General features: G+C 39.6%; 1 protein-coding gene across 7 annotated transcripts in view; it reads left to right on the top strand.

The window, feature by feature from the left end:
* The window catches only part of ARMH3 (armadillo like helical domain containing 3), a 166,935-nt gene that overhangs the window by 78,823 nt on the left and 61,214 nt on the right, over positions 1-26,898 (top strand). For all 7 annotated transcript variants that reach the window (XM_004020136.5, XM_012102828.4, XM_027960466.2 and 4 more), the window contains one exon: positions 230-305. In XM_004020136.5, coding sequence (XP_004020185.1) covers positions 230-305 — 76 coding nt within the window. The remainder of the gene's footprint in view (positions 1-229; positions 306-26,898) is intronic.

Raw genomic sequence — 26,898 nt, 5'->3', positions numbered from 1 at the left:
GCAGAGGAGTAGAATATTTTGATAGAAAGTGAAAGAAAGAGGAAAAAAATTGCAGGAAAGATAGTTGAGAATAAGCCCTTATTTTTTTCCTCTAGATTAGGATGTCTTAAATAGAAGATTGGCACAGACTGCATTTGGTTTTTCCAACAGTGATATTCTGCATGTGTCTTCGTTCATATTTGTTTAATACCAGTGGTCTGACACATCTTTGTTCTTTCCTTTTTTACAGTCCTGAGGCTTTCTACCAATGCAGGCCAGTGGAAAGAAGCAGCTAGCAAGGTGACTCACGCGTTGGTTAATATCAGGTAAGAAGTGAGGATTTATCTCTTTCAGAGTTCTGTGGTTAATCCTGAGGTTTATTGTACCTTTCTAAGTGAAATGTGTTGAACATCACTACTATTTTAAGCCCTTATGTCTGTAGGAGTGGAAGAAATTTTCGTATTTGATCAAGAAAAGCAGGAATGCATGTGACTTTCATTTTGTCATATTGAAATAGCTCACAGAATTTGCTCGTTTATGAATTTTCTTACCAGGAGATAGTTGCAAACCTTTTTCAGGCCTCTTTGTTGCCAAAGTGTTTTCTGTGTATAAGCCATCTGAAAGCACTTGTCTGGAAATTTTTTTCTGCCTTTCTTCATGAGTTGAATGAATGACTCATGGGATCTGGAACTTTTGACGTTTTGCTTTACATGGCTATTTCTATTTGTGGTAAACAGAGCCAAATGGAGCTCATGGGGCTAAGTCATTTTAGGTTCCTTATGAAACAGCATGGCAATTACAGAGTGCTGTATGTATTGGATAAAATTGAGTCAGACATGGAGTTGGTTTAGGGTCTTGAGAAAATAGCACACACTCACAGGAGAAAGCTGTTTGTAAATGGAGAGAATGTGCTTTCAGTGTCTTGAAACCTAAAGCTGACTTGTGTTACATTTCTGGCTCCCTTTGTGCCTATCATTTTTTATTTTCTCAGCAGTTATTATATTGTTCTTGCAAACAATTGAAAAATTAACATTGCGTAGAAGAGGCAAACCCAACAGATGGGGGAACTTGATTTAGCTCCAGATGTAAGTTTTGCCAGACATTCCCAGTAATAGTAATGCACATTTACAACTTGGTATAGATTCTGATTTGTGACAGAGCTGAGATTCAATATTTATTTCTATATCTTTCTTTTCTTGCCACCCCTTTCTTTTAAGGTAAAATGTCCTGTCCCTGCAGTGACTTACTAGTATTTGACAAGTCTGGGAACAAAAGAAAAAGTGTGAGATGTGTGTTTTGGGAGGGCAGGGGTGAGGGAGCAGGCAGGTGAGATGTGCTAACAAGATTGCACTGAGGGTATTGAAGGTTGATCTGCCTTACCTAACCCCCAGAGACATTTTGCAGCAAACATAATTTTATAAATCTCACAACCTCATGTATATTTGCATCTAGCACATAAGCCAGATACTGTAGTAAATCCTTATGATAAATGTGACTCTCTATAGGAATCAGGAATTACAAACTGCCTTCTCCTAAAGAGCCCTTTGTGACCGAATGACAGTATGACAAATGTGGGTGTTTGAAAGAAACACCAGATTCTGGACTATAGAATGAAATGCATATGGGTATAATTTATGTTGTGTTTATTTATTCATATATTTACTTAGGGTTTTCAGGCAGTGCCTTTTCATCTGGGGCTTGTTTCCTTGATCACAGTCTTTTATGCTTGCTTTATCTCCTGCATTGTTGCTTTTCCTTTCGGTGGCTTTTGGTTTGGCTGCTGTCCTTATTCTTCCCAGGGGCCATCAAATAGCTGATTTAAACTATCGATCTGTCCTTTTTCTGAATACCCCAGAAAGGACTGGCTTGGGCTTAGAGCAGATGCCTATAACCATGACATGGTTCTCTTTGTAAGTCAGGCCTATACCTTCATTTTCATTCCTCAAACTTCTTGATGAACTTGCTGCGGACAGTAATTATATCATCTTCATTGTTGCTAATGAATTAGACTTGGAATATATGTAGAAAATATCAAAGATCCAGTCAGTTTTTTCAAGAGATTACTGGAAAGATGTTTTAGAATATCACACTAACACCAGATCAGGGGAATATATTGGTGATGCTAAGCCTGCAGAAGTTTACTTTTTTCCTTTTTAAAATTTATTTTCATTTAGTAAGTGCTAAACTAAGTACTGTTCTTTCAAAAATTGCTGTCTTTTTCAGTCGTCAAACCCTATAGAGTATACTTTTTAACCAATGAGGAAACTAAATCATGAAGATATTTGAATTGCAAAGTGTCCCACAATTCTTGTGTGTCAAATCTGAGAATTAATCATAGTTCTTCTAATTCCAAATCTAGGGCTCTTTCTTTTATATTTTAATGCCTCCTTCTTTAGTGTTACTGTGGAGGTAAACAGAAAACTCAGTATGATGTATTGAAAGGAGCTTGAGCATGGAAATTTGAGTTAGAGAAACTGAGTTTTTAATTTTTGTCTCTACCACTTAATGTGTGACCTTGAGCAACTTATTTAGCTTCTCTGGACCTTTCCTACTATCTATAAAATGGAGGTCATGAGGATATCAGTTGTTTTATAGAGAAGCAGTTATGAGAATTATGTATGTTATAGTACTTAGAAAACTATAAAATACTGGTCATTTCATTTAGCATAATATCTTTACAGTTCATTGCCAATGTAGCACTTGTCAGAATTTCCTTCCTTTTTAGGCTGAGGCTGAGTAATATTCCAAGTATATAGGTGCCACATTTTGTTTATCCATCATCCACTGATGATGTGAATTGCTTCCACCTTTTGGTTGTTGTGTTTTTGGCTATTTGTACATGGGTGTACAAATAGCTCTTCAGTTCCTGCTTTTGCTTCTTTTGCAAATATACTCAGAAGTAGAATTGGTGGATTGCATGGTAAGCCTATGTTTAATGGATAGATGCGAAGAGCCTACTCACTGGAAAAGACCCTGATGCTGGGAAAGATTGAGGGCAGGAGGAGAAGGGGGCAACAGAGGACGAGATGGTTGAATGACATCATCAACTCAATGGACATGAGTTTGAGCAAACTCTGGGAGTTGATAATGGACAAGGAAGGCTGGCATGCTGCAGTCCATGGGGTCACGAAGAGTTGGAAACGACTGAGCATCTGAACAATAACCATATTTAATGGGGCTTCACAGGTTGGGCTAGTGGTAAAGAATCCGAATGCCAATGCAGGAGACACAAGAGATGCTGGTTGAATCCTTGGGTCTGGAAAGTCCCCTAGGGTAGGAAGTGGCAAGCACTACAGTATTCTTGCCTGGAAAATTCCATGGATGGAAGAGCCTGGTGGGCTAGAGTCCATGTGGCACCCAGAGTCAGATATGATTGAGCAACTGAGCACACCTCAGTTCAGTTGCTCAGTCTTGTGTGACTCTTTGTGACCCCTTGGACTGCAGGACGCCAGGTTTTCCTGTCCATCAGCTTAACACCTGGAGCTTATTCAAACTCATGTCCATTGAGTCAGTGATGGCATCCAACCGTCTCATCCTCTGTCGTCCCCTTCTCCTCCTGCCTTCAGTCTTTCTCAGCATCAGGGTCTTTTCCAGTCAGTCAGTTCTTTACATCAGGTGGACAAAGTATTGGAGCTTCAGCTTCAGCATTAGTCTTTCCAGTGAATATTCAGGACTGATTTCCTTTAGGATTGACTGGTTTGATCTTGTTGCAGTCCAAGGGACTCTAAGGAGTCTACTCCAACACCACGGTGCAAAAGCATCAATTCTTCAGTACTCAACTTTCTTTATGGTCCATCTTTCATATCCATACATGACTGCTGGAAAAACCATAGCTTTGACTCAACGGACCTGTGTTGGCAAAGTAATGTCTCTGCTTTTTAATATGCTGTCTAGGTTGATCATAGCTTTTCTTCCAAGGAGCAAGCATCTTTTAATTTCATGGCTGCAGTCACCATCTGGAGTGATTTTGGAGCCTAAGTCTGTCACTGTTTCCACTGTTTCCCCATCTATTTGCCATGAAATGATGGGACTGAATGCCATGATCTCAGTTTTTTAAATGTTGAGTTTTAAGCCAGCTCCTTCTCTCTCCTCTTTAACTTTCATGAAGAGGCTCTTCAGTTATTCTTCACTTTCTGCCATAAGGGCAGTGTCATCTGCGTATCTGAGATTATTGGTATTGCTCCCAACGGTCTTAATTCCAGCTTGTGCTTCATCCAGCCTGGCATTTCACTTGATGTACTCTACATATAAGTTTAATAAGCAGGGGGACAATATACATCCTTGTCATTCTCCTTTCCCAGTTTGGAACCAGTCCATTGTTCCATGTCCAGTTCTGACTGTTTCTTCATGACATGCATACAGATTTCTCAGGAGGCAGGTAAAGTGAAAGTGAAAGTCATATCCGACTCTTTGCCACCCCATGAACTATACAGTCCAGGATTCAAATTCTCCAGGCCATAATACTGGAGTGGGTAGCCTTTCCCTTCTCCAGGGGATCTTCCCAACCCAGGAATCGAACCCAGGTCTCCCACATTGCAGGCGGATTCTTTACCAGCTGAACCACAAGGGAAGTCCAAGAACACTGGATTGGGTAGCCTGTCCCTTCTCCAGTGGATCTTCCCAACCCAGGAATCGTCTCCTGCCATGTGGGCAGATTCTGTACCAACTGAGCTATCAGGGAAGTCCTAGGTAAAGTGGACTGATATTCCCATCTCTTTAAGAATTTTTCAGTTTGTTGTGATCCACACAGTCCAAGGCTTTGGCATAGTCAATAAAGCAGAAGTAGATGTTTTTCTGGAACTCTCTTGCTTTTCTTATGATCCAACGGATGTTGGCAGTTTGATCTCTGGTTCCTCTGCCTTTTCTAAATCCAGCTTGAACATCTCAAAGTTCTCAGTTCACTTACTGTTGAAGCCTCACTTGGAGAATTTTCAACATTACTTTGCTAGCATGTGAGATGAGTGCAATTGTGCAGTAGTTTGAACATTCTTTGGCATTGCCTTTCTTTGGGATTGGAATGAAAACTGACCTTTTCCAGTCCTGTGGCCACTGCTAGCATATTTTCCAAATTTGCTAGCATCTTGAGTGTAGTACTTTCACAGCATCATCTTTTAGGATTTTTTGAAATAGCTCAACTGGAATTCCATCACCTCCATTAGCCTTATTTGTAGTGATGCTCCCTAAGGCCCATTTGACTTCACACTCCAGGATGTCTGGTTCTAGGTGAGTGATCACACCATGGTGGTTATCTGGGTCATGAAGATCTTTTTTGTATAATTCTTCTGTGTATCCTTGCCACCTCTTCATAATATCTTCTGCTTCTGTTATGTCCATACCGTTTCTGTCCTTTATTGTGCCCATCTTTGCATGAAATTTTCCCTTGGTATCTCTAATTTTCTTTAAGAGATCTCTATCTCTTTCTTATATCTCCTTGCTATTCTTTGGAACTCTGCATTCAAATGGGTATATCTTTCCTTCTCCTTTGCCTTTAGCTTCTCTTCTTTTCTCAGCTATTTGTAAGGCCTTGTCAGACAACCATTTTGCCTTTTTTCTTTTTTTTTTTTTTTTTTTTTTGAGGATGTTCTTTATCTTGGGGATGGTCTTGCAGGTCATCATAGAACCGTTCAACCTCTTCAGCGCTACTGGTTGGGGCATAGACTTCGATTACTGTGATACTGAATGGTCTGCCTTGGAAACAAAGAGAGATCATTCTATCATTTTTGAGAGTGCACCTAAGTATTGCATTTCAGACTCTTTTGTTGACTATGATGGCTACTCCATTTCTTCTAAGAGATTCTTGTCCACAGTAGTAGATATAATGGTCATCTGAATTTAATTTGCCCATTCCAGTCCATTTTAGTTCACTGATGTCTAAAATGTTGATGTTCAGTCTTGTCATGTCCTGTTTGACCACTTCCAATGTACCTTGATTCATGGACCTAACATTCCAGGTTCCTATGCAATGTTGTTTTTTACAGTGTTGGACTTTACTTCCATCATCAGTCACATTCACAACTGGGCACTGTTTTGCTTTGGCCCAGCCTTTTCATTCTTTCTGGAGTTATTTCTCCACTCTTCTTCAGTAGTATATTGGATACCTGCCGACCTGAGGAGTTCATCTTTTAGTATCATACCTTTTTGCCTTTTCATACTGTTCATGTGTTCTCAAGGCAAGAATATTGAAGTGGTTTGCCATTCCCTTCCCTAGTAAACCATGTTTTGTCAGAACTCTCCACTATGACCTGTCCTTGGGTGGCCTTACCCAGCATGGTTCATAGTTTCATTGAGTTAGACAAGGCTGTGGTCCATGTGGTCAGTTTGGTTAGTTTTCTGTGATTGTGGTTTTCATTCTCTTGGCCTTCTGATGGATAAGGATAAGAGGCTTACGGAAGCATCCAGATGAGAACGACTGACTGTTGGGGAAACTGGGTCTTGTTCTGATGGGTGGGACCATGCTTTGTAAATCTTTCATCCAATTTTCTGTTGATTGGTGGGGCTGTGTTCCCTTTCAGTTGTTTGGCCTAAGGCCAAACTATGGTAGGGGTAATGAAGGTAATGGCACCTCCTTCAAAAGAACTTGTGCACTCTGTTGTATTCAGTGCCCCTGGCCCTGCAGCAGGCCACTGTTGACATATGCCTCTGCCAGAGACTCTTGGACACTGACAATCACCTATGGCTCAGTCTCTTGTAAGGACACTGTTCCTTTCTCCTGGCTCCTGGTGTATACAAGGTTTTGTTTGTACCCTCCAAGAGTCTGTTTACCCAATCCTGTGAAAGTTTTGTAATCAAATCCCACTGACCTCCAAAGTCAAATTCCGTGGGGGTTCTCAATCTCTTTGCTGGATCCCCAGATTGGGAAATCTTTTGTGGGTCCTATAACTTTCCTAACAGTGTAAGAATTTCTTTGGTGTAATTGTTCTGCAGTCTGCTCAGCAGCTCTATGGTGGAACTAATGGCGACCTCCTCCAAGAGGGCTTATGCCGCATGCTGCGTGACGCAGGTCTGCTGCAGCCAGAGCCCCTGACCCCACAGCAGGCCACTACTGACCCATGCCTTCGCAGGAGACATTCAAACACTCAAAGGCAGGTCTGGCTCAGTCTCTGTGGGGCCTCTGGGTCCTGGTGTGCACAAGGTTTTGTTTGAGCCCTCCGAGCATCTCTGGTGGGTGTGGAGCACACCTGTGTTTAGTATTTTGAGGAATTGCCATGCTGTTTTTCAGGGTTAGTATTTTGAGTATTTAGAATGTTTCCTATGTGTGTCTTCATTTATCCCTTTTATATATGTTAATATGTTACCCTTAAAAGATGTTTTGCTTTTCTTTGTGGATAGGCTTTGATGCTTTGAATAACAGTGGTCCAAGGAGTATTCTTTTCTCTGAGGGCAAAAATGTGGTATGCCTAAGTCTTCATTCCCACTGTTGTCATGTTCAGTCGCTCAGTCCTGTCTGGCTCTTTGTGATCCCATGGACTGCAGCATGCCAGGTTTCTCTGTCCTTCACTGTCTCCCAGAATTTGTTCACACTTATGTCCATTGAGTCAGTGATGCTATCCAGCCATTTCATCCTCTGTCGTCCCCTTCTCCTCCTGCCCTCAGTCTTTCCCAGTATCAGGGTCTCTTATAGTGAGTCAGCTTTTCACATCAGGTGGCCAAAGTATTGGAGTTTCAGCATCAGTCCTTTGCTGTACAGTATTGTTCTTTACAGTATCAGACTTTACTTTGATCACCAGACACAATCACAGCTGTGCATCGTTTTTGCTTTGGCCCAGCCTCTTAATTCTTTATGGAGCTATTTCTCCACTCTTCCCTAGTACCATAGTGAACATCTTCTGACTTGGGGAACTCCTCTTCCGGTGTTGTATCTTTTTGCCTTTTTATACTGTTCATGGGGTTCTTGAGGCAAGAATACTGGAGTGGTTCGTCATTCCCTCCTCCAGTGGACATTTTGTTAGAACTATTATGACCTGTCCATCTTGGGAGGCCCTGCACAGCATGGCTTATAGCTTCTTTGAGGAAGGGGGGGATTATGCAGCACAGAGAGGACAGAAACACAGGATATATGACAGTATTAGGCAATGGCACCCCACTCCAGTACTCTTGCCTGGAAAATCCCATGGACGGGGGAGCCTGGTGGGCTGCAGTCCATGGGGTCGCTAGGAGTCGGACACAACTGAGCGACTTCACTTTCACTTTTCACTTTCATACATTGGAGAAGGAAATGGCAACCCACCCCAGTGGTCTTTCCTGGAGAATCCCAGGGATGGGGGAGCCTGGTGGGCTGCCGTCCCTGGGGTCGCACAGAGTCGAACACGACTGAAGTGACTTAGCAGCAGCAGCAACACCTGGAAAGGATCTTTTTTAAATTTGGCTGCACCTCATGGCATGCAGAACTTCCCCAACCAGTGATTGAAGCCACAGAGTCTTAACTACTAGACCACTGGGGAAGCCCCTGAAAAGGATTCTAAGGCAGAGTGAACAAGCTTAGCCACTTCTTCTCTAGTATGTTCTTTGATAATCATGGGAAGGGATTAGGTTGCATGGGAAATTTTAAGACACCTAACAGCTGGAAGAGCCTCTGAGACTGGTTTGCCAGTTGATGACAGATACAAGTTATGTCTTTGGGATCTTCTGGAATGTACTGCATGTAATGGCAACCCTAATAGTATCTCACCAGCAAATGAAAAGCTGCAGGAAGACTGCAGACCTTTTTTTTGAGTTTAGATTGTGACTGAAAATTAAAAATACTTCCACTTGCTTGGAGGCCTAAATTTGCTCAAGTGTCAGTCTGTTTGCTTTTCACTTGTCTTTCGTGGCTTAGTCATGCTAGTTCTTTAATTGTCAAAGTTATTTGTGTTTAAACAATTTGTCTCTCTCTTCCTGTTTGATCCTTCAGAGAGATTCTTAAAATGCAACTGCTTAGAAACGGCTATTTTTATTGAAACACCTGATGTCATTAATATACAGGGCCTTATGTTTGTTCCTTCCCCTCTAGGGATGTTGCATTGCTTTGCCACAAGGAAAATAAAATAGTATGTCTCCATCTTTAAAATTCCGTTTGGTATAATTGTTACTTTAGGTGCCTTCACAGATCTGCTGATCTACAAAGGAAAAATACTCTGAGGGACTGTGTGCAAGGCTAGAAGGAAAACATTTGAAACTTTTGCTTGGACACTTCTATGCTAAGTATTTCCTGCCACCACTGAGCAGGCTACCCCAGTGAGGCCTTGTACTTTAGGGAAGATGTCTGCTGAATTTTAACCTAATTAGTCAAAAGAGAAAAAGAAAAATGTTAGACTGAAATCTGACCTTCATCTAACCAAACAACTTTCAAGGTAAGTAATTTGAAGCCCTTAATGAATCTCTTCATGTTAACATCTTAATGCTTTTCACTTAATGAGCATTTTATTAGCACCAAGTTCACATCCTATTCTCTGGTTGCTCACAGAAATAGAGACTGAAGCACTGCAGATGGGCTTTTCTCCTGATCTGTGATTTTCTTAAGGTGGATAAGGTTTGAACTCTGTGATTAATATATTAATTTTTCCCTTTATTTGAAATGCATTAAGCCAAAGTTTAGTTCATCTTTGAGAATGACTTTTTAGATATTGCTGGGGTTAGTGACAAGCTTGTGGTTTGGAATGAGAATTCAGTGCATTTCTTTGTAAGTCTCTTTTAGCTGTTCACCTGGTGAGTTTGCCTGCTGTCCTCTGTTTGCTCCAGTGGTCTTTTTGTTCTGATGCTGAGGTGTGCTCTCCCCTCCTGCTTAGTGCTTATGTAGCTGTATTCTTTCATCCTAAAAACTTCTCCCTCAAAAAAAAAAAAATAAAAAGAATGTATTAAATGTATACCCTGCTGGGGACTCTAAGGAACAGAAAAATTCAGCAGCCTCTGGCTAAGGGGGTTCATTGAGAATAATACCCTTTGGAGTGGGCTATGTACAGAATTCTGAATGTCATAGAGAGGGAGGTGTGGAACACCCTCAGGCAGTAATCAAGGAGGGTACATTCACTATTGATGGCCACAGAGTTAGGACTGGAAAGGGAATGGAAGGTCCCAGCCAGGCAAAATTCCCCCGAATCCCTTTGCTCATGCACTTGTTTGGGCTGCAGAATTTGCCTCTTAGTCACAGCTCTCTTATCAGAATGGATACTGATGAGAGGAGGAGCAGTTTGACACCAAGCACTTCAGCTGAAAGATGCAACCTAGTCTAGTGAATAGTAAATATAGACTAATATGATTAACGTTAGGAGCAGAAGTATTGGGCAGATGACTCTTGAGTAGCAAAGAGTACGTCCAGTTGTCTACTCCAAAGTGACAGGCAGGCTCAAATTATTCCTGGGATCAGAACTTATCAGTAATGACCTTTCTTCTGTTAATCAGACCCTGCAGATCTCACATTACAGAGGATGAAAAGCATTATGCAGATTAAAACAAAGCACCATAATGAGGCTGCTGCAATATTGTTTCCCCAGTGGCTGGGAACATTACATATTATTCTAATAGTTGCTGTTCCCCAATCTCTTAAGACTGTAGCAGCTAGAAATGAAAAACCAAACACTGAATCCCATGTGGTTTATCATCTCTTTTGCCCTATCTTGGTTTATGCTGCAAAGAGAGGTTTTTGCATTAGGTCATATCTGAGCTTGGTCAACTGCAGTGCAGTGAAGACGTCTTGGTTTTGGAGATGCAGATATATATAATGAGATATTAAGATTTTTTAAAATTGGGGCTGCTGTGATTTTAAAGTGTTACTTTAGCATATAAAACCCTTCTTTACTGCAACCTGACTTCCACTTTGCTTTTTTAAAAAAAATTGTGAGCAAATATTTATAAAATAAAATTTACTGTTTTTAACCCTTAAGTCTCCAGTTCTGTGGCATTAAGTACATTCACACTGTTGTGCAACCATCACCTCCACCAGCCATCTCCAGAGCATTTTCATCTTCCCCGACTTAAACTGTACTCATTAAGCAATAATTTCTCATTCTGTCCTCTTCCCAAGTCCTGGCAATCACCATTCTACTTTCTGTCTACTCTAGAAACTTCATATAAGAGGAATTATACACTATTTGTCCTTTTGTGACTGGCTTTTTTACTTAGCATAATATCTACATGGTTCTCCCATGTCATAGCATATATCAGAATTTCTTTCCTTATTTTAAAGACAAAATTCAGTATTCCATCGTGTGTGTGTATTTATGTATTTCATTTTCTTTATGCATTTATCCATTGTTAAATGGTTGGATCCCCCACCTTTTGGCTATTGTAAATAAATAGAGCTGCTGTGAACATGGGTGTACAAATATTTGAGGATACGCTTTCACTTCTTTAGAGTATATACTGAGAAGTCAGATTGTTGGACTATATGGTAATTCTATTTTTAATACTTCGGGGAACAATCATACCTTTTTCCACAGCAGCCACACCATTTTACATTTTCATCAATGATACATAAGGTTTCCAATTTCTCCACAGTCTTGCCAGCACTTGTTATTTTCTGTTTTTTCAAATCCTTATAAATGTGAAGTGTATCTCACTGTAATTTTTGATTTGCAGTTCCCAGATAACTAGTAGTGTTGAGTATCTTTTCATGTGCTTATTGGCCCAAATTTGTGTATCTTCCTTGGAGAAATGTCTACTCAAGTCCTTTGTGGGTTTTTTAATTGTGTTGTTTTGTTGTTGTTGTTGAGTTTTAGAAATTCTTAATCTATTCTGGATACCAGTATCCTGCCTTCAGTTCAGTTCAGTCGCTCAGTCGTGTCTGACTCTTGGCGACCCCATGAATTGCAGCACGCCAGGCCTCCCTGTCCATCACCAAGTCCCGGAGTTCACTCAGACTCATGTCCATCGAGTCGGTAATGCCATCCAGCCATGTCATCCTCTGTTGTCCCCTTCTCCTCCTGCCCCCAATCTTTCCCAGCATCAGAGTCTTTTCCAATGAGTCAACTCTTCGCATGAGGTGGCCAAAGTACTGGAGTTTCAGTTTTAGCATCATTCCTTCCAAAGAACACCCAGGACTGATCTCCTTTAGAATGGACTGGTTGGATCTCCTTGCAGTCCAAGGGACTCTCAAGTCTTCTCCAGCACCGCAGTTCAAAAGTATCAATTCTTTGGCGCTCAGCTTTCTTCACAGTCCAACTCTCACATCATACATGACCACTGGAAAAATCATAGCCTTGACTAGACGGACCTTAGTTGGCAAAGTAACAGTTTGCAAATACTTTCACCCTTTCCACCTATTTTTTCTTTTGTTGTCAGTGCTTTTGGTGTTATATCCAAGAAATTGTTGTCAGTGCAAGTCATGAAGCTTTTCCCCTATGTTTCTTGAAGAGTATTATAGTTTCAGCTTTTACGTTTAGCTATTTGATCCATTTTGAGTGATGTTTTTAACATAGTGTAAAGATAGAGTCCAACTTCGTTTTTTTGGGGGTTGGAGATCCAGTTTGCCCCAGCACCCACTTTGTTCTTTTTGAGATAACCACAACTCTAATTTCTAAATTTGAATCAGGCTGAGTTTGGAACTTAACTGATAAGGTATAAAAATGGAGACTCCACATTTTTTTCTGCATGTCTTCATTCCTTTTGGTTTTTAAGTTTGCTATTCCTCTGCTTTTTCAAGAACAGGGACTCTGGAGTTAGATTGTCTGACTTTAAGTCTGAGCTCTACTGCTTGCTTACTTTGAAGAAGTTATTTAACCACTTTTTGCTTGAGTTTCCGCATCTGTAAGGTAAGGATAGTAATGGAACTTGTGTCATTGTTGATTAAATAACATTATTGAAAAGCATTTAGACTAGTACCTGGTATATAGTCAGTGCTATGTAATTGTTCATTATTATTATCTTTTTAAAAAATTGCTGTCCTGAATGTGCACATCTGGGGTCTTACCAGCCTCGGTTCTGATGATCTGCACAAGACTTCATTCTGATCAAGTGAATACCTTCCATATGCAGCTTTGTTCAGTTCCATTCACTCCCTTTCATGTGGACTTAGGAGGGACCAGAGATACAAAATGATATTATTTCAAACTTCTCTGGTGGTCCAGTGGCTAAGATTCTTGGCTCTTGATGCAGGGGGTGTTGGTTCAATCACTGGTCAGGTAACTAAGATCTATCTGTCATGCCTCAAGGAGGGGCCAAAAAGAAAGAAAAAGAGAATATGAAAGGAAACTAACCAATGTGTTCACATCTCTGGTTGGAGAGATTATAGGTATTTAAATTTTTTTTCTTTCTAATATTTTACTAAAAACAGCTGTGGATTTTTTTTTTTTTTTTTTTGGATACATGTCCTTTCTTAGGCTAAGGAAGTTCCTTTCTATTTCTGTTAATAGTTTCTGGTTTTGTTTTTTTTTGTGTGTGTGTTTGTGTGCTTGTTTTGTTTTACCTTGGGAGGGTATTGGGTTTTTTCCTTAACTTTATAAACTTTTTGTTTTGATTGGGATGTGGCTGATTAATAGTGTTGTGGTAGTTTCAGGTGAATCGCGAAGGGACTTAGCTATACATATACACGTATCCATTCTCCCTCAAACCCCCCTCCCATCTCGGCTGGCACAAAGCATTGAGTGGAGTTCCATGTGCTATGTAGTAAGTCCTTGTTGGTTATCCATTTTGAATATAGCAGTATATATATAACCTTCCCAAACTCCCTAAATTCCCTTCCCCTGGCAAACATAAGTTCATTTTCCAAGTCTGTAAGTCTCTGTTTTGTAAGTTCATTTGTATCATTTCTTTTTAGATTTCACATGTAAGGGATGTCATACAATATTTCTCCTTATGTGTCTGACTTAACTTCACTCAGTGTGACACTCTCCAGACCCATCCATGTTGCTACAAATGGCATTATTTCATTCTTTTTAATGGCTGAGTAATATTCCATTCTGTGTGTGTGTGTGTGTGTGTGTGTGTGTGTGTGTGTGTGTGTGTGTACTACATCTTCTTTATCCATTCCTCTGTCAATAGACATTTAGGTTGCTTCCATGTCTTGGCTTCTGTAAACAGTGCTGCAATGAACATTGGGGTGTATGTATCCTTTCAGATCATGTGTTTCTCCGGAACGTATGTCTGAGAGTGGGATTGCAGGGTCATATGACAGTTCTATTTTTAGTTTTTTAAGGAACCCTCCGTACTGTTCTTCGGAGAAGGCAATGGCACCCCACTCCAGTACTCTTGCCTAGAAAATCCCATGGGTGGAGGAACCTGGTAGGCTGCAGTCCATAGGGTCACGAAGAGTCGGACTCGACTGAGCAACTTCACTTTCACTTTTCACTTTCATGCATTGGAGAAGGAAATGGCAACCCACTCCAGTGTTCTTGCCTGGAGAATCCCAGGGATGGGGGGAGCCTGGTGTGCTTCCGTCTATGGGGCCGCACAGAGTCGAACACGACTGAAGCGATTTAGCAGTAGCATACTGTTCTTCATAGAGGCTGTACCAATTTACATTCCCACCAATAGTGTAGGAGTATTCCCTTTTCTCCTCAAGAGGATGTTGGGTTTTGTCACTCTTTGTCCATCTGTTGAGATGGTCATGTGGTTTTTTCTTCTTATGCTGTTGATATAGTTTAATTGATTTTTCAGATATCAAACCAATCTTGTATTCCTAGAATAAATCTCACTTACTTATGGCTTATGATTCCTTCTATATGTTGCTGGATTCAGATTGCTAATATTTTTCTGAAGAATTTTTGTGTCCATATTCACAAGAGAAGCTGCTCTGTAGTGTTCTTTTCTTGTGATGGCTTTGGGCTTTGGTGGGGGGTTATTTGTTTTTGTTTTAAATATTATCATATTTTTATTCATCTTACTTAGGGATGTCCCTTCATTGTGGTGGCAGTGAGGAGCAGGGGGAAAGAAACTTTAGTCATGCCTGCACAAAGGTTATGGTATTGACTGAAGATGATGGTGAAAAGGTGTTTGCACTGGCTAAGGCCAGCCTGAGGTAAGCTTTGGAAGCTTATTCTGGTGCTCAGAATTGTCCCCACATGTGTTCAGGAGGAATCTGTTCTCTCTTGGCAGTTTTACCTCATCCAGGGATGTTTGGGGGAAAAATGTTGCTGGGTCCGGTCTGCGGTCCATGGCCTGCAGCAGAGAAATGCACACCAGGAGGATTGGGTCGGGTAGCAAGTCCTTGCTACCCAGTGATCCCTATGTATCTGCTTACTCAGCTATTGGTTGTCCGGTGATGTCTTTGATTTTGATATCAGGGTAATGCTGGCCTCATAGAATGAACTGAGGAAGTGATCCCATCTCGTTTTTTGAAGAATTTGTGAAAACTTAGTGTAAATTCTTCTTTAAATCTTTGGTACAGTTAATCAGTGAAGCCACCAGGGCCTGGGCTCTTTTTCACAGGTGGTTTTTCTGAAGTTGTAATTCATTTTCTTTGTTTGTTATAGGTCTATTCAAATTGTCTATTTCTTGAGTCAGTTTTGGTCATTTTTGTCTTCCTAGGAATCTGTTCATTTTGTCCAAGTGGTCTAATTTATTGACATAGAGTTGTTCATAGTGTTTCTTTATAATCTTTTTTTGATCTGTAAGGTAAGTAGTAATGTGCTCTCCTTTATATCTGATTCTACTGATTTGAATTTCCTCATTTCTTTGTTAGTCTAGCTAAAGATTTGTCTGTTTTGTTGATCTTTCAAAGAATCAACATTTGGTTTTATTGATTTTTTTCTCTTTTGTTTTTCTATTCTGTATTTCATTCAGTTCGATTCTTGTTTTTTTTTAAATTTTCTTCCTTCTTCTTGCATTAAGCTTAGTTTACTCTTCCATAAGACAAATCTCAATATGTTTTAAATGATAGAAATAATATGAAGTATATTCTCTGACCACAGTAGAATGAAATTAGAAATCAATAATAGAAAGAAACTTGGTCAGAGAACATACTTTGTATGATTTCTGTCATTTTAAATTTATTGAGGTTTGTTTTATGGCCTGGTGTATGATGTATTCTGGAGAATGTTTCATATGCACTTGAAGAAAACAGTTTATTATGGTTGTGGGTACTGTTCTATGTTAGATCTAATTGATGTATAGTATTGCTCAAGTCTCCTATTTTGTGTTAATCTTCTGCCTAGTTCTCTTCATTATTAAAGAATGGGTATTGCAATCTCCAGTTTTTATTATTGAATTTTCTCTGTTTTCATTTCTTTCATGACATATCTTTTTTGCTTTTTTTTTTTTACTTTCAATCTGTTTATACCTTAAAATTTTTTTTTACATAAGATGAAATTTAATGTTTTAAAATATGCAGTCCAGTAGCATTATAAACATGCACGCTGTACCAACACCATCATTCGTGTCCAGAATTTCAACTTCTCAAACTGAACTCGCAACCCATTAGACAGTAACTTTCCATTCCCTGCCTCGCATCCTTGGCAATACCCATTCTACCTTCTGTCTCTGTGAATCTGACTACTTTTGGTATCTCATACACATGGAATCCTACAGAATTTGTCCTTTGCCCCTGGATATTGCACATAGCTTAGTGTCTTGAAGATTCACTTACATTGTGGCATGTTTCAGAATTTTTTTTTAAGGCTAAATAATGTTCCATTGTACGTACAGACCTAGAGCTTTGTAGTTTTCCCTCAGAGATCTTGTACATATTTTGTTAGATTTATACCTAAATATTTTGTTTCCTTTCTTCTTCTTTCTTGGTGCTAATGTAAATGGTACTGGGTTTTTAATGTTATTATTATTTTTTCTTCTTTTTGTTTCTTGGTTTTTAATTCTAATTGATTACTGATCTATAAGAAAGCTATTAGCCAGCCGCTGCACCCTTAATTTGATGCTGCACTTTCCCTCCCTAACCATCCTTGGCTCAAGGCAGCACCAAAGGAGTCCAACTTCCATAACCAAGAGCATCATGTCCCCCCAAGAAGCCCCAGGCTCCCACACACCTGCAGGGGAGCAGATAGGAACTCTCAGTCTGAAGCAATCTCTCTTGTGCCAGGTTCATGCTGAAATGTGCAGAAACAGGTGACCACCCACCCAGTAACGAGAGAGGGAAGTTTAGGGTCCTCACCTAACATGCTCAGATAATCGGTTGTGTCCGATTCTTTACGACCCCATGGACTGTAGCCCACCAGACTCCTCTGTCCATGGGATTTTCCAGGCAAGGATACTGGAGTGGGTTGCCATTTCCTTCTTCATATACCTTTAAATTTAAAATATGTCTCTAGTAGATGACATTTGTTGGATCCTATCTACTTTATCCAGTCTGATAATCTCTACCTTTTGATTGGATTATTACTTTCATATTTAATGCTGTTATTGATATAATTGGACTTACATCTGCCATTTTATTTCTAGTTTTCTCTGTGTCTCAGGTCTTTTTTTTCCTTCTGTACCTTAACTGCATTCTTTTGCATGAAGTAGACATTTTCTAATATAGCGCTTTAATTTCTTTAATGATTTTTTTCACTGTTCTTTAGTGGTTGCTCTAGGACTTACCATATATATCCTATCAGAATTAGAAGTTGTTCAAGTTTATAATACAAATTTGTGTGATATATGAATATTACTTATGTAGCTCTTAAATAATGTATACATGCAATACTCCGGTAAACTTTATTTGCCAAAATAACACACTAAAGGGAAGAATTTCACGTATTTCCTGAGAAAGGAGGAATTAGAAACAGGACCCTAATTTTGTCCACTTTTTCATATCTGGAGTTAGGACTAGGTGATAGTGGGAGAATGTCTGTATTTAAACTTTATATGCATACATTTCCTTTGTGAGAGATTTTTTTCACATGTAGGTGGTAAATACAGCACTCTAGAACCTGCTCTATTCTTTGGTGAGCTAATAGCCCACAGCTATTTCGTTTTCTATACTCAAAATGTGAGCACTCAGAGCTTACTGGTTCTTAATGCCTGCATGTTGAGCTTTATAACTAGAAGTAAAGGTAACAAAAGTAATAGGACTAATTGGTGAAAACTTGTTTTGGAGGTATATAATTTCTGAGAGAAGATCACAGTACTTTGATGTGGAGTGTATGAAAGAATTCTTAGGTGTGTTCTTTTACATCTGAAGTCAGTGTTGGTTTGTGGAAAGTATTCTTGTCCTGTGCCCTGTCTTTTGCATCTCATTTTCTCCCAGCAAGGTAGGAACTGCTGATTGTGGCCTGTTTTTATTGGCTCAGATAACGAACAATCTATGGAGTATGACTCCTAGGGAAAAGGAGTCAACTTTGAGCCCAGCCCTCTGTCCTGAATCTGGAATGTGAAATAGAAGATCTCCTTGGTGGGTGCATGCTCTCGGAGTGTCAGTTAAGGCCTCCTAGGTATGAAGTCTCATTCTTTGTAAAGGCTAGTATTTTACAGGAATGTGACAGCCAACTTGAGGAACCTCATAATTTTGAGTTAGTTGAGAGAGATCTTATATAAATCAGATAGCCTTATTTTGAATGTTGTTTTGGGAAACGCTTAGACAATCTTTTTTCTTGTTAATTACATTGATATTTTTCTCTTTCTTAATGAATTATGCCAAGTACTTACTTGAGCCTTTTGGAGGTGGCTTGGAGGGACTGCCTTTGTGACTGAGCCAGTGATAATGGAGTAGCTGCTTTCTGGGGACTAAGGTAATTAAGAGTGCAAGTTCTTGAGGTGAGTTGGAAGGGCTTTCTTCTCAGCAGACAGTTGCAGATGAAATTGCTAAGAACACTGGAGGAAAAATGTATTTTTGGCAGTTTGCTCTAGAATGTTCTAGCCCTTGGTCCCAGTTGTTTGAGTGAATGGCCCCTATGTGGCAGGAGAGCAAATCATTTCACAACATTCTTTGTTTCTGTAAATATGTATTTACAAAGCAAAGGCCTTTGGTTTGTCCCTGTCCCATTAGTTATTAGTTGGATCTTTTATGTATAATTTTATGGTGTGGTAAGAGACATGAACCGTGAACTTACAGATGTTCAAGCTGGTTTTAGAAAAGGCAGAGGAACCAGAGATCAAATTGCCGACATCCACTGGATCATCGAAAAAGCAAGAGAGTTCCAGAAAACATCTATTTCTGCTTTATTGACTATGCCAAAGCCTTTGACTGTGTGGATCACAATAAACTGTGGAAAATTCTGAAAGAGATGGGGATACCAGACCACCTGATCTGCCTCTTGAGAAACCTATAGGCAGGTCAGGAAGCAACAGTTAGAACTGGACATGGAACAACAGACTGGTTCCGAATAGGAAAAGGAGTACCTCAAGGTTGTATATTGTTACCCTGCTTATTTAACTTCTATGCAGAGTACATCATGAGAAACGCTGGGCTGGAGGAAGCACAGGCTGGAATCAAGATTGCCGGGAGAAATATCAATAACCTCAGATATGCAGATAACACCACCCTTATGGCAGAAAGTGAAGAGGAACTAAAGAGCCTCTTGATGAAAGTGAAAGAGGAGAGTGAAAATGTTGGCTTAAAGCTCAACATTCAGAAAACGAAGATCATGGCATCTGGTCCCATCATTTCATGGGAAGTAGATGGGGAAACAGTGGAAACAACGTCAGACTTTATTTTTGGGGGATCCAAAATCACTGCAGATGGTGACTAAAGCCATGAAATTAAAAGATGCTACACCTTGGAAGGAAAGTTATGACCAACCTAGTCAGCATATTAAAAGGCAGAGACATTACTTTGTCAACAAAGTTCCGTCTAGTCAAGGCTATGGTTTTTCCAGTGGTCATGTATGGATGTGAGAGTTGGACTGTGAAGAAAGCTGAGCACCAAAGAACTGATGGTTTTGAACTGTGGTGTTGGAGAAGACTCTTGAGAGTCTCTTGGACTGCAAGGAGAGCCAACCAGTCCATCCTAAAAGAAATCAGTCCTGGGTGTTCATTGGAAGGACTGATGTTGAAGCTGAAACTCCAATATTTTGGCTACCTGATGCTGACTCATTTGAAACGACCCTGATGTTGGGAAAGATTGAAGGCAGGAGGAGAAGGGGATGACAGAGGCTGAGATGGTTGGATGGCATCACCAACTCAATGGACATGAGTTTGCATAAACTCTGGGAGTTGGTGATGGACAGGGAGGCCTGGCGTGCTGCAGTTCATGGGGTCGCAAAGAGTCGGACGCAACTGAGCAACTAAACTGAACTGAACTGAAGAGGAACCTGACAGGCTACAATCCATGGGGTCACAAAGAGTCAGGACATGACTTAGCAACTAAACAACAATAAAGTTAACTTTAGATTTTAAACCTAACATTAACTTTTTTTACGGCTATCTGAGATGAGCCATTATGGATAGATGTTCCTCATTCTGGTAGTATTTGAATCAGCAGGATCAACCATATGGCATTTTTATTGACTGTAGATAGGCATCAAAAACATGAGAGGAGAGACACTGAGAGATAGAAAGAGAATGAATGAGAGGAAATATGGTGTGTTTGTGTGAGATAGATTTGGGCTTCTTTCTTTAAGTATGGTTTTAGGAACGTTTCTTTATTCTTGTCTTTCTGTCACTACTTCCTTATCTTTACAGCTCTTTCTAAGTGCTAGGAGTTGAAAACCAGAGGGGCAGTCAAGGTGACCTAGAATTGCTGCTCCATTTTAGCAGATCAGGAAGAAAGGTGTTTTCAGTTGACTCATTACAAAATGGAGTGGGAAGGGGCTAGAGTGTACAGCAGTCCAAAACCTATCATTCCTCAGCTGTACCAGCAAAAGCAGATGTAACTTGTTCCCTTTCGCAGCCAATTTGCCTCATTCTCTGGCTCTCTGGAGACAGCCTGCTTTTGCTGGTGCAGCTGACTCTGGTCCTTTAGGGATGGGCTGCTCCCTAATTATTATTGATTCAAGAGGGCGTGGGGTGGGAAATTTTTGTTTTCATCCGAGAAAAGGTCATTGTTTTCCAAAAGGAATTCTTTTTTTTTTTTTTTTTTTACTGTATTGGGTCTTCGTTGCTGTACAGGCTTTTCTCTAGTTGTGGCAAGTGGGGGCTACTCTCTAGTTGCAGGCTTCTCATTGCGGTGGCTTCTCTTGTTTCAGAGCACAGGCTGTAGGACACGCACATTCAGTAGTTGCGGCTTCAGTAGTTGCGGTTCACGGGCTCAATAGGCGCATGGGCCTAATTGTTCCATAGCATGTGGGATCTTCCCAGAGCAGGGGTTGAACTGTCTCTCCTGCATTGGCAGGTGGATTCTTTACCACTGAGCCACCAGGGAAGCCCCAGAAGGAATTCTTGCTAGGAAATGTAGACATTTAATCATGCCTTAATTCACAAAAGGCTGGCTTCTAACTGTAATTAATACAAAGCCTAGCTGCAAATAGGCATAGTTTTAAGTCCCTAATTCCTTTCCCCTTTCCATCCTATATCTAAGATACTTTAAAAAGTAGTCTTAAAATTGTGGGAAGTTCTTCATCTTTTCCCTTATTTTTCCCTTTCTATTTATGTTTTCCAAAAGTCAGAGTGGAACTGTGTTCATATTACTCAGTTATTTTATTTTATTTTTTCTCAACTTTTTATTTTGTGTTTTTTTAAATTAATTTATTTTACTTTACAATATTGTATTGGTTTTGCCATACATTGACTTGAATCTGTCATGAGTGTACATGTGTTCCCTATACTGGACCCCCGCTCCCACATCCCTCCCCATCCCATCCCTCTGGATCATCCCAGTGCACCAGCCCCGAGCACCCTGTATCATGCATCAAACCTGGACTGGAGATTCGTTTCACATATGATATTTTACATGTTTCAACGCCATTCTTCCATATCATCCTGCCCTTGCCCTCTCCCACAGAGTCCAAAAGACTGTTGAATACATTTGTGTCTCTTTTGCTGTCTCGCATACAGGGTTATTGTTACCTTCTTTCTAAATTCCAAATATTTGTGTTACTGTACTGTATTGGTATTTTTCTTTCTGGCTTACTTCACTCTGTATACTAGGATCCAGTTTCATCCATCTCATCAGAACTGATTCAAATGCATTCTTTTTAATGGCCGAGTAATACTCCATTGTGTATATGTACCACAGCTTTCTTATCCATTCATCTGCTGATGGACATCTAGGTTGCTTCCATGTCCTGGCTATTGTAAACAGTGCTGCGATGAACATTGGGGTACACGTGTCTCTTTAGATTCTTGTTTCTTCAATGTGTATGCCCAGCAGTGGGATTGCTAGGTCATATGGCAGTTCTATTTCCAGTTTTTTCAGGAATCTCCACACTGTTCTCCATAGTGGCTATACTAGTTTGCATTCCCACCAACACTGTAAGAGGGTTCCCTTTTCTCTACCCTCTCCAGCATTTATTGCTTATAGACTTTCGGATTGCAGCCATTCTGACTGGCATGAAATGGTACCTCGTTGTGGTTTTGATTTGCGTTTCTCTGATAATGAGTGATATTGAGCATCTTTTCATGTGTTTGTTAGCCATCCGTGTGTCTTCTTTGGAGAAATGTCTATTTAGTTCTTTGGCCCACTTTTTGATTGGATCTTTTATTTTTCTGGAATTGAGCTGCAGGAGTTGCTTATATATTTTTGAGATTAATTCTTTGTTCGTTGCTTCATTTGCTATTGTTTTCTCCCATTCTGAAGGCTGTCTTTTCACCTTGCTTATAGTTTCCTTTGTTGTGCTCAAGTATTTTAAAATCTCCTGATGGGATGAAGAAGCAATTACTTTTGGGTCACAATATGTTTTCCTATCAGCAAACCCAAAGAGGCATTTCTTCTGCAAATGAAACTTTAGGTTTCTTTGGATTACTATGAACAAAAAGAGAAGTGTTCTTGGCCATAGGAGCTTAATCATTTCAAATTCTCGATTATACCAGAATGGCCAAGGTCCCACACCTCCCAATTTATATTTAACTTTTATCTTGCAGGTTAGCAGTGCTGGGTCACTTAACCTTAAAAGCTGAGAGAATTTAAGAGGCCATCTACCCTAGTCTCCTTGCCAAAGTATAAATCTCATTTGTTCAGGTAATCTCAGCCTGTGCTTGAAGACCTAGTGAAACAGTGCTTAATACTTCAGGCTGTATACACTATTCACTTTTTTAAATGATGAGAATCTCTTCCTCATGTCAACTCATCCTTTTTATAATCTGAACCTGTTGATTGTTTTTCTACCTTCAGATGCAACACCAAAACGTTTACTCTGACTTCTGTGTTGAATTCTTCAAAGGGCTAGCATGTATATTACTGCCATTCTGTAGGCAAAACATCCTTTCCTCCCTCAGTTGTTCTTCATATGACATAGTTTCAAAATCTCAGACATGCTATGAGTTTCCTTTCAGTATATTCTCAGTTTACCTCCTAAAGTGTGGTGTTAGCATGTGCCTTGTACCAAATGAGCATTCAGTTAATGTTTTAGATTGAGTGACACCTAGAACTGGATCCAGATATGATCTTAGTAGTTTAGATTATAGAAATACTATTAGTGCCCAAGGTAAAAACCTATTTCATTTGTAGCCTCCCATAGCATTAACTTTTCAGCAGCTGAATTTCATTGTTGATTCATAACAAGCTTAGGTCCCACTAAAACTTTCAAATCTGCTTAAAGTGACCTGCTGTCAAACTAACTCTTCCCAGTCCTGTAATAGTTCAGTTCGTGGAGCTGTTTTGCTTTGTGGTGCTGGTTAATTTTTTTTTTTTGGATGCTGTTTGCTTATTGTAGAAAATTTTAAAGCAGTGCAGAAACTTGCAAAGAACAAAGTAAAGTCAAGTCAAATCTCACAGAGATAGCTACTATGACTTTTGGTGAATCTCCTGAACATCTCTAGTTCATTTTTTCTTTTAAACTAACCTAAAGGAAACTCTTCATCCATATTAAATGTATCTTAGACATTGCAACTCATCAGTCTAATTTATCAGGATATGTTTTGAGTCCTAGTTATGTCATTCTGTGTGTTGGTTTTCCTTTGTAGCTTTGTATCTTTGAGATATTTGATAAATATGCTTTCTAAATTTTTGTCCAGGTGCTTTGGTATAATCCTGATTCTGCTACTGATTTGCTGGGTAATTTGGAAATAATCTCCCCTTTCTGGATTTTGACTTGCTACTATTATGTAAAATGGCCTTAAACACTGAAAATTTTTCTTAAGAATCAACCACAAAGCTCTTGATAAGGAATAAATATGTGCAGAAAAAACTGTGGGTGGGGAATCATCAGCCAGGGCCAGACTAGAAAAATAAAATCCTTTTATAGAAAAATGAGGGACCACAACCTTCTTTGAATGGTTCAGACCTTCCTCTATCTTCCTACTCTCTTAGCAGAGGGATTTACTAATTGAAATTTAAAAAGAAAAAGGGGAGAAAGGAAGGAAGAAGGAGAGAAAGGGAGAAGAGGAAGGGAGGGAAGACAAAGATTATAGTAAACATTACTTCTTGTATTGAGAAATTAGAGAGGCCATACAGGTAAAGAAGATTAAAAAGGCAGTTTGGAGTGAGAGTAGGTGAGAGATGTTCAGAGAAGAAAGATCCTCTTTACTGTTTTCTCTTTTAATAAGTAGTAAGCTTGGTGGTCACAATAAAGGCTCTTCTGAGCTGAGGTCTATCGGGGGAGAACAGTGTGAAACTCACTGTTGCCTGCTCTGTCTCCCCTAAACAAGCTTTGTCTGTGTGTTGCATTTCCCCTGGGCTCTTCACGAAGGTGTGTGATAATCTAAAACTGAAACAGAGGCACCATTTTAAGCAGGCAGTTAATGACGTGGTAAGAATTTTTTAGCTCCAGTAGATTAATTGTTAAATGAATTGTGTCTGAATTTTACTGTGATATCAGCCTAATTATAAATATAGTGTTATATAGTGGAAGACAATAATAAGCAGAATTATGTACTCAGTGATCAGACTTTAGGAGTTTCTAACACTGAGGAAAGGTTTTCTTCTAAACCGTCTCTTGCTGTTCTTTTTATGTAGGTTTTGATTAATTTTACCTTGATTACACATGTTTCCCTGGAGCCTAGATATTGTGCATGCGCTAGCAAAGAAGACCCCTGTTTTAAGAGATTTAATGAGATTTTTTTTGTTCTAATTGATTTCTATATAATTTCTTGTAAAACCAGTAACACGTGAGATGTCAAACACAGAATTTTCTAATACATTTACTTATACGCCAAAGAACATTAATTTCTTTCTCATTTGACATTCCTATCGTATGATGAAAGTCCTCAATCTCAAGAAAGCTGTAGAGACAGTTGATTCTCACTGGTCTCTCCTCTCCTCCATTCATCTTGGTGACACCTCTCAAAAGGCAGCAGGAGTAGCCATCTGTAGTTGGAGCTCATTCTGAGTAGAAGGGGGTGGAAGATTTCTGACCAGGGTTTGACTGTACTTCATGTTTCTTATGGGATAATTTACTAGATGGAATGCAGATAGCGACGGATTAAAATCTGTTCCTTTTGCTCATTTAATCGAAACTAGTTTCCTATTTTAAAAACGTGAGCCTTTTGATAAATTGTAAAGAGTACTGTATTAATGTATATTTGTAATAAAGCTTGATCATAAAATGAACACCTGTGAACCATTCACCTTAAATAGCATGTTACCAACTCACTGAAACTCTTTTTTTCCTTTTAATTGAGGTATGTGGTAAAATGTACAGAATCTTAGGTGCGTAATAGAACTTTTTTATGTGTGTGTATACCCATCTAATCAAAACATAGATCAAGATGTAGAGCATTTCCGTCAGCCCAGAAAATTCCTCATAACCCTCCTGTTCCCCAGAACTATGCAATTTTCTGACTTCGTTCACAAGTTAAGTTTTTCCTTTTCTTGAACTTCATATGAACAAACTCATACAGTACATCCTCTTATGTTTGGCTTCTGGCCCTCAATATATTATTTTTTAAATTCATCCACTTTGTGGTGTACATTAGTTTATTCCTTAAAAAAATAATGTAGACCTTAAAAAATAGTGGTGAAAAACATAAAATTTCCCATCTTTACTATTTTTAGATATACAGTTCAGTAAGTAGTGTTACATATATTCACATTGTTCTACAACAGATCTCCAGAACTTTTTTCATCTAGCAGAACTGAAACTCTGTACCTATTAAACAGCAGCTTCCCCCCATTTCCTCCTTCTCCCCAGCCTCTGGCAACCACCATTCTACTTTCTGCTCTATGAATTTGACTACTTTAGATACTTTATATAAGGTGATAAGCAGCATTTGTCTTTTTCTGTGGCTGTTTTTTTTCACTTAGCATAATGTCCACAAGGTTCACTTATGTTGGAGTATGTGACAGGATTCCCTTCCTTTTTAAGGCTAAATAATATTCCATTGTATATATAAACTATATTTTGTTTACATATTCATCTGTTGATAGACATTTCAGTTGTTTCCACCTTTTGGCTATTATGAATAATGCTGCTGTGAATGGGGATGTACAAATATCGGATAGTTCTTTCCTTTTATTGCTGAAGTGCAGTGAAGTGAAGTCACTCAGTCGTGTCCGACTCTCTGTGACCCCATGGACTATAGCCTACCAGGCTCTGCTGTCCATGGGATTGTCCAGGCAAGAGTACTGGAGTGGGTTGCCATTTCCTTCTCCATTTATTGCTGAGTAGTACTTTATTATTGTTTAAAATATGCCACAATTAGTTTATTCATTCTCTGCATTTCTTTTTTAGCTGAGTTCTCTAAGCCTCTAACTGTGCATGTCATCTTCACTGCCTCTTTCTTTTTCTCCTCCCTGTGCTTATCCCATCACTGGCTCCCTCAACCCCTAAAGAAAATAAATATTTAAGCTCTGCATATATATATATATGTCACTCAGTCATATCTGACTTTGTGATCCCATGGACTATAGTGCACCAGGCTCCTCTGTCCATGGGATTTTCCCGGCAAGAATACTGGAGTGAGTTGCTGTTTCCTTCTCCAGGGTATCTTCCTCACCCAGGGATCGAACCTGGGTCTCCTGCATTGAAGGCAGATTCTTTAACAACTGAGCCACCAGAGAGGTTGGTAAGCTCTGTAGCATGGGTACAATTCTGTTCTTAATAT

Source organism: Ovis aries, chromosome 22, assembly GCF_016772045.2.
Source record: "Ovis aries strain OAR_USU_Benz2616 breed Rambouillet chromosome 22, ARS-UI_Ramb_v3.0, whole genome shotgun sequence".
Classification (NCBI taxonomy): domain Eukaryota; kingdom Metazoa; phylum Chordata; class Mammalia; order Artiodactyla; family Bovidae; genus Ovis; species Ovis aries.
Note: the sequence above shows the minus strand (reverse complement) of the source record. Positions and strands in the feature narration are given on the sequence as shown.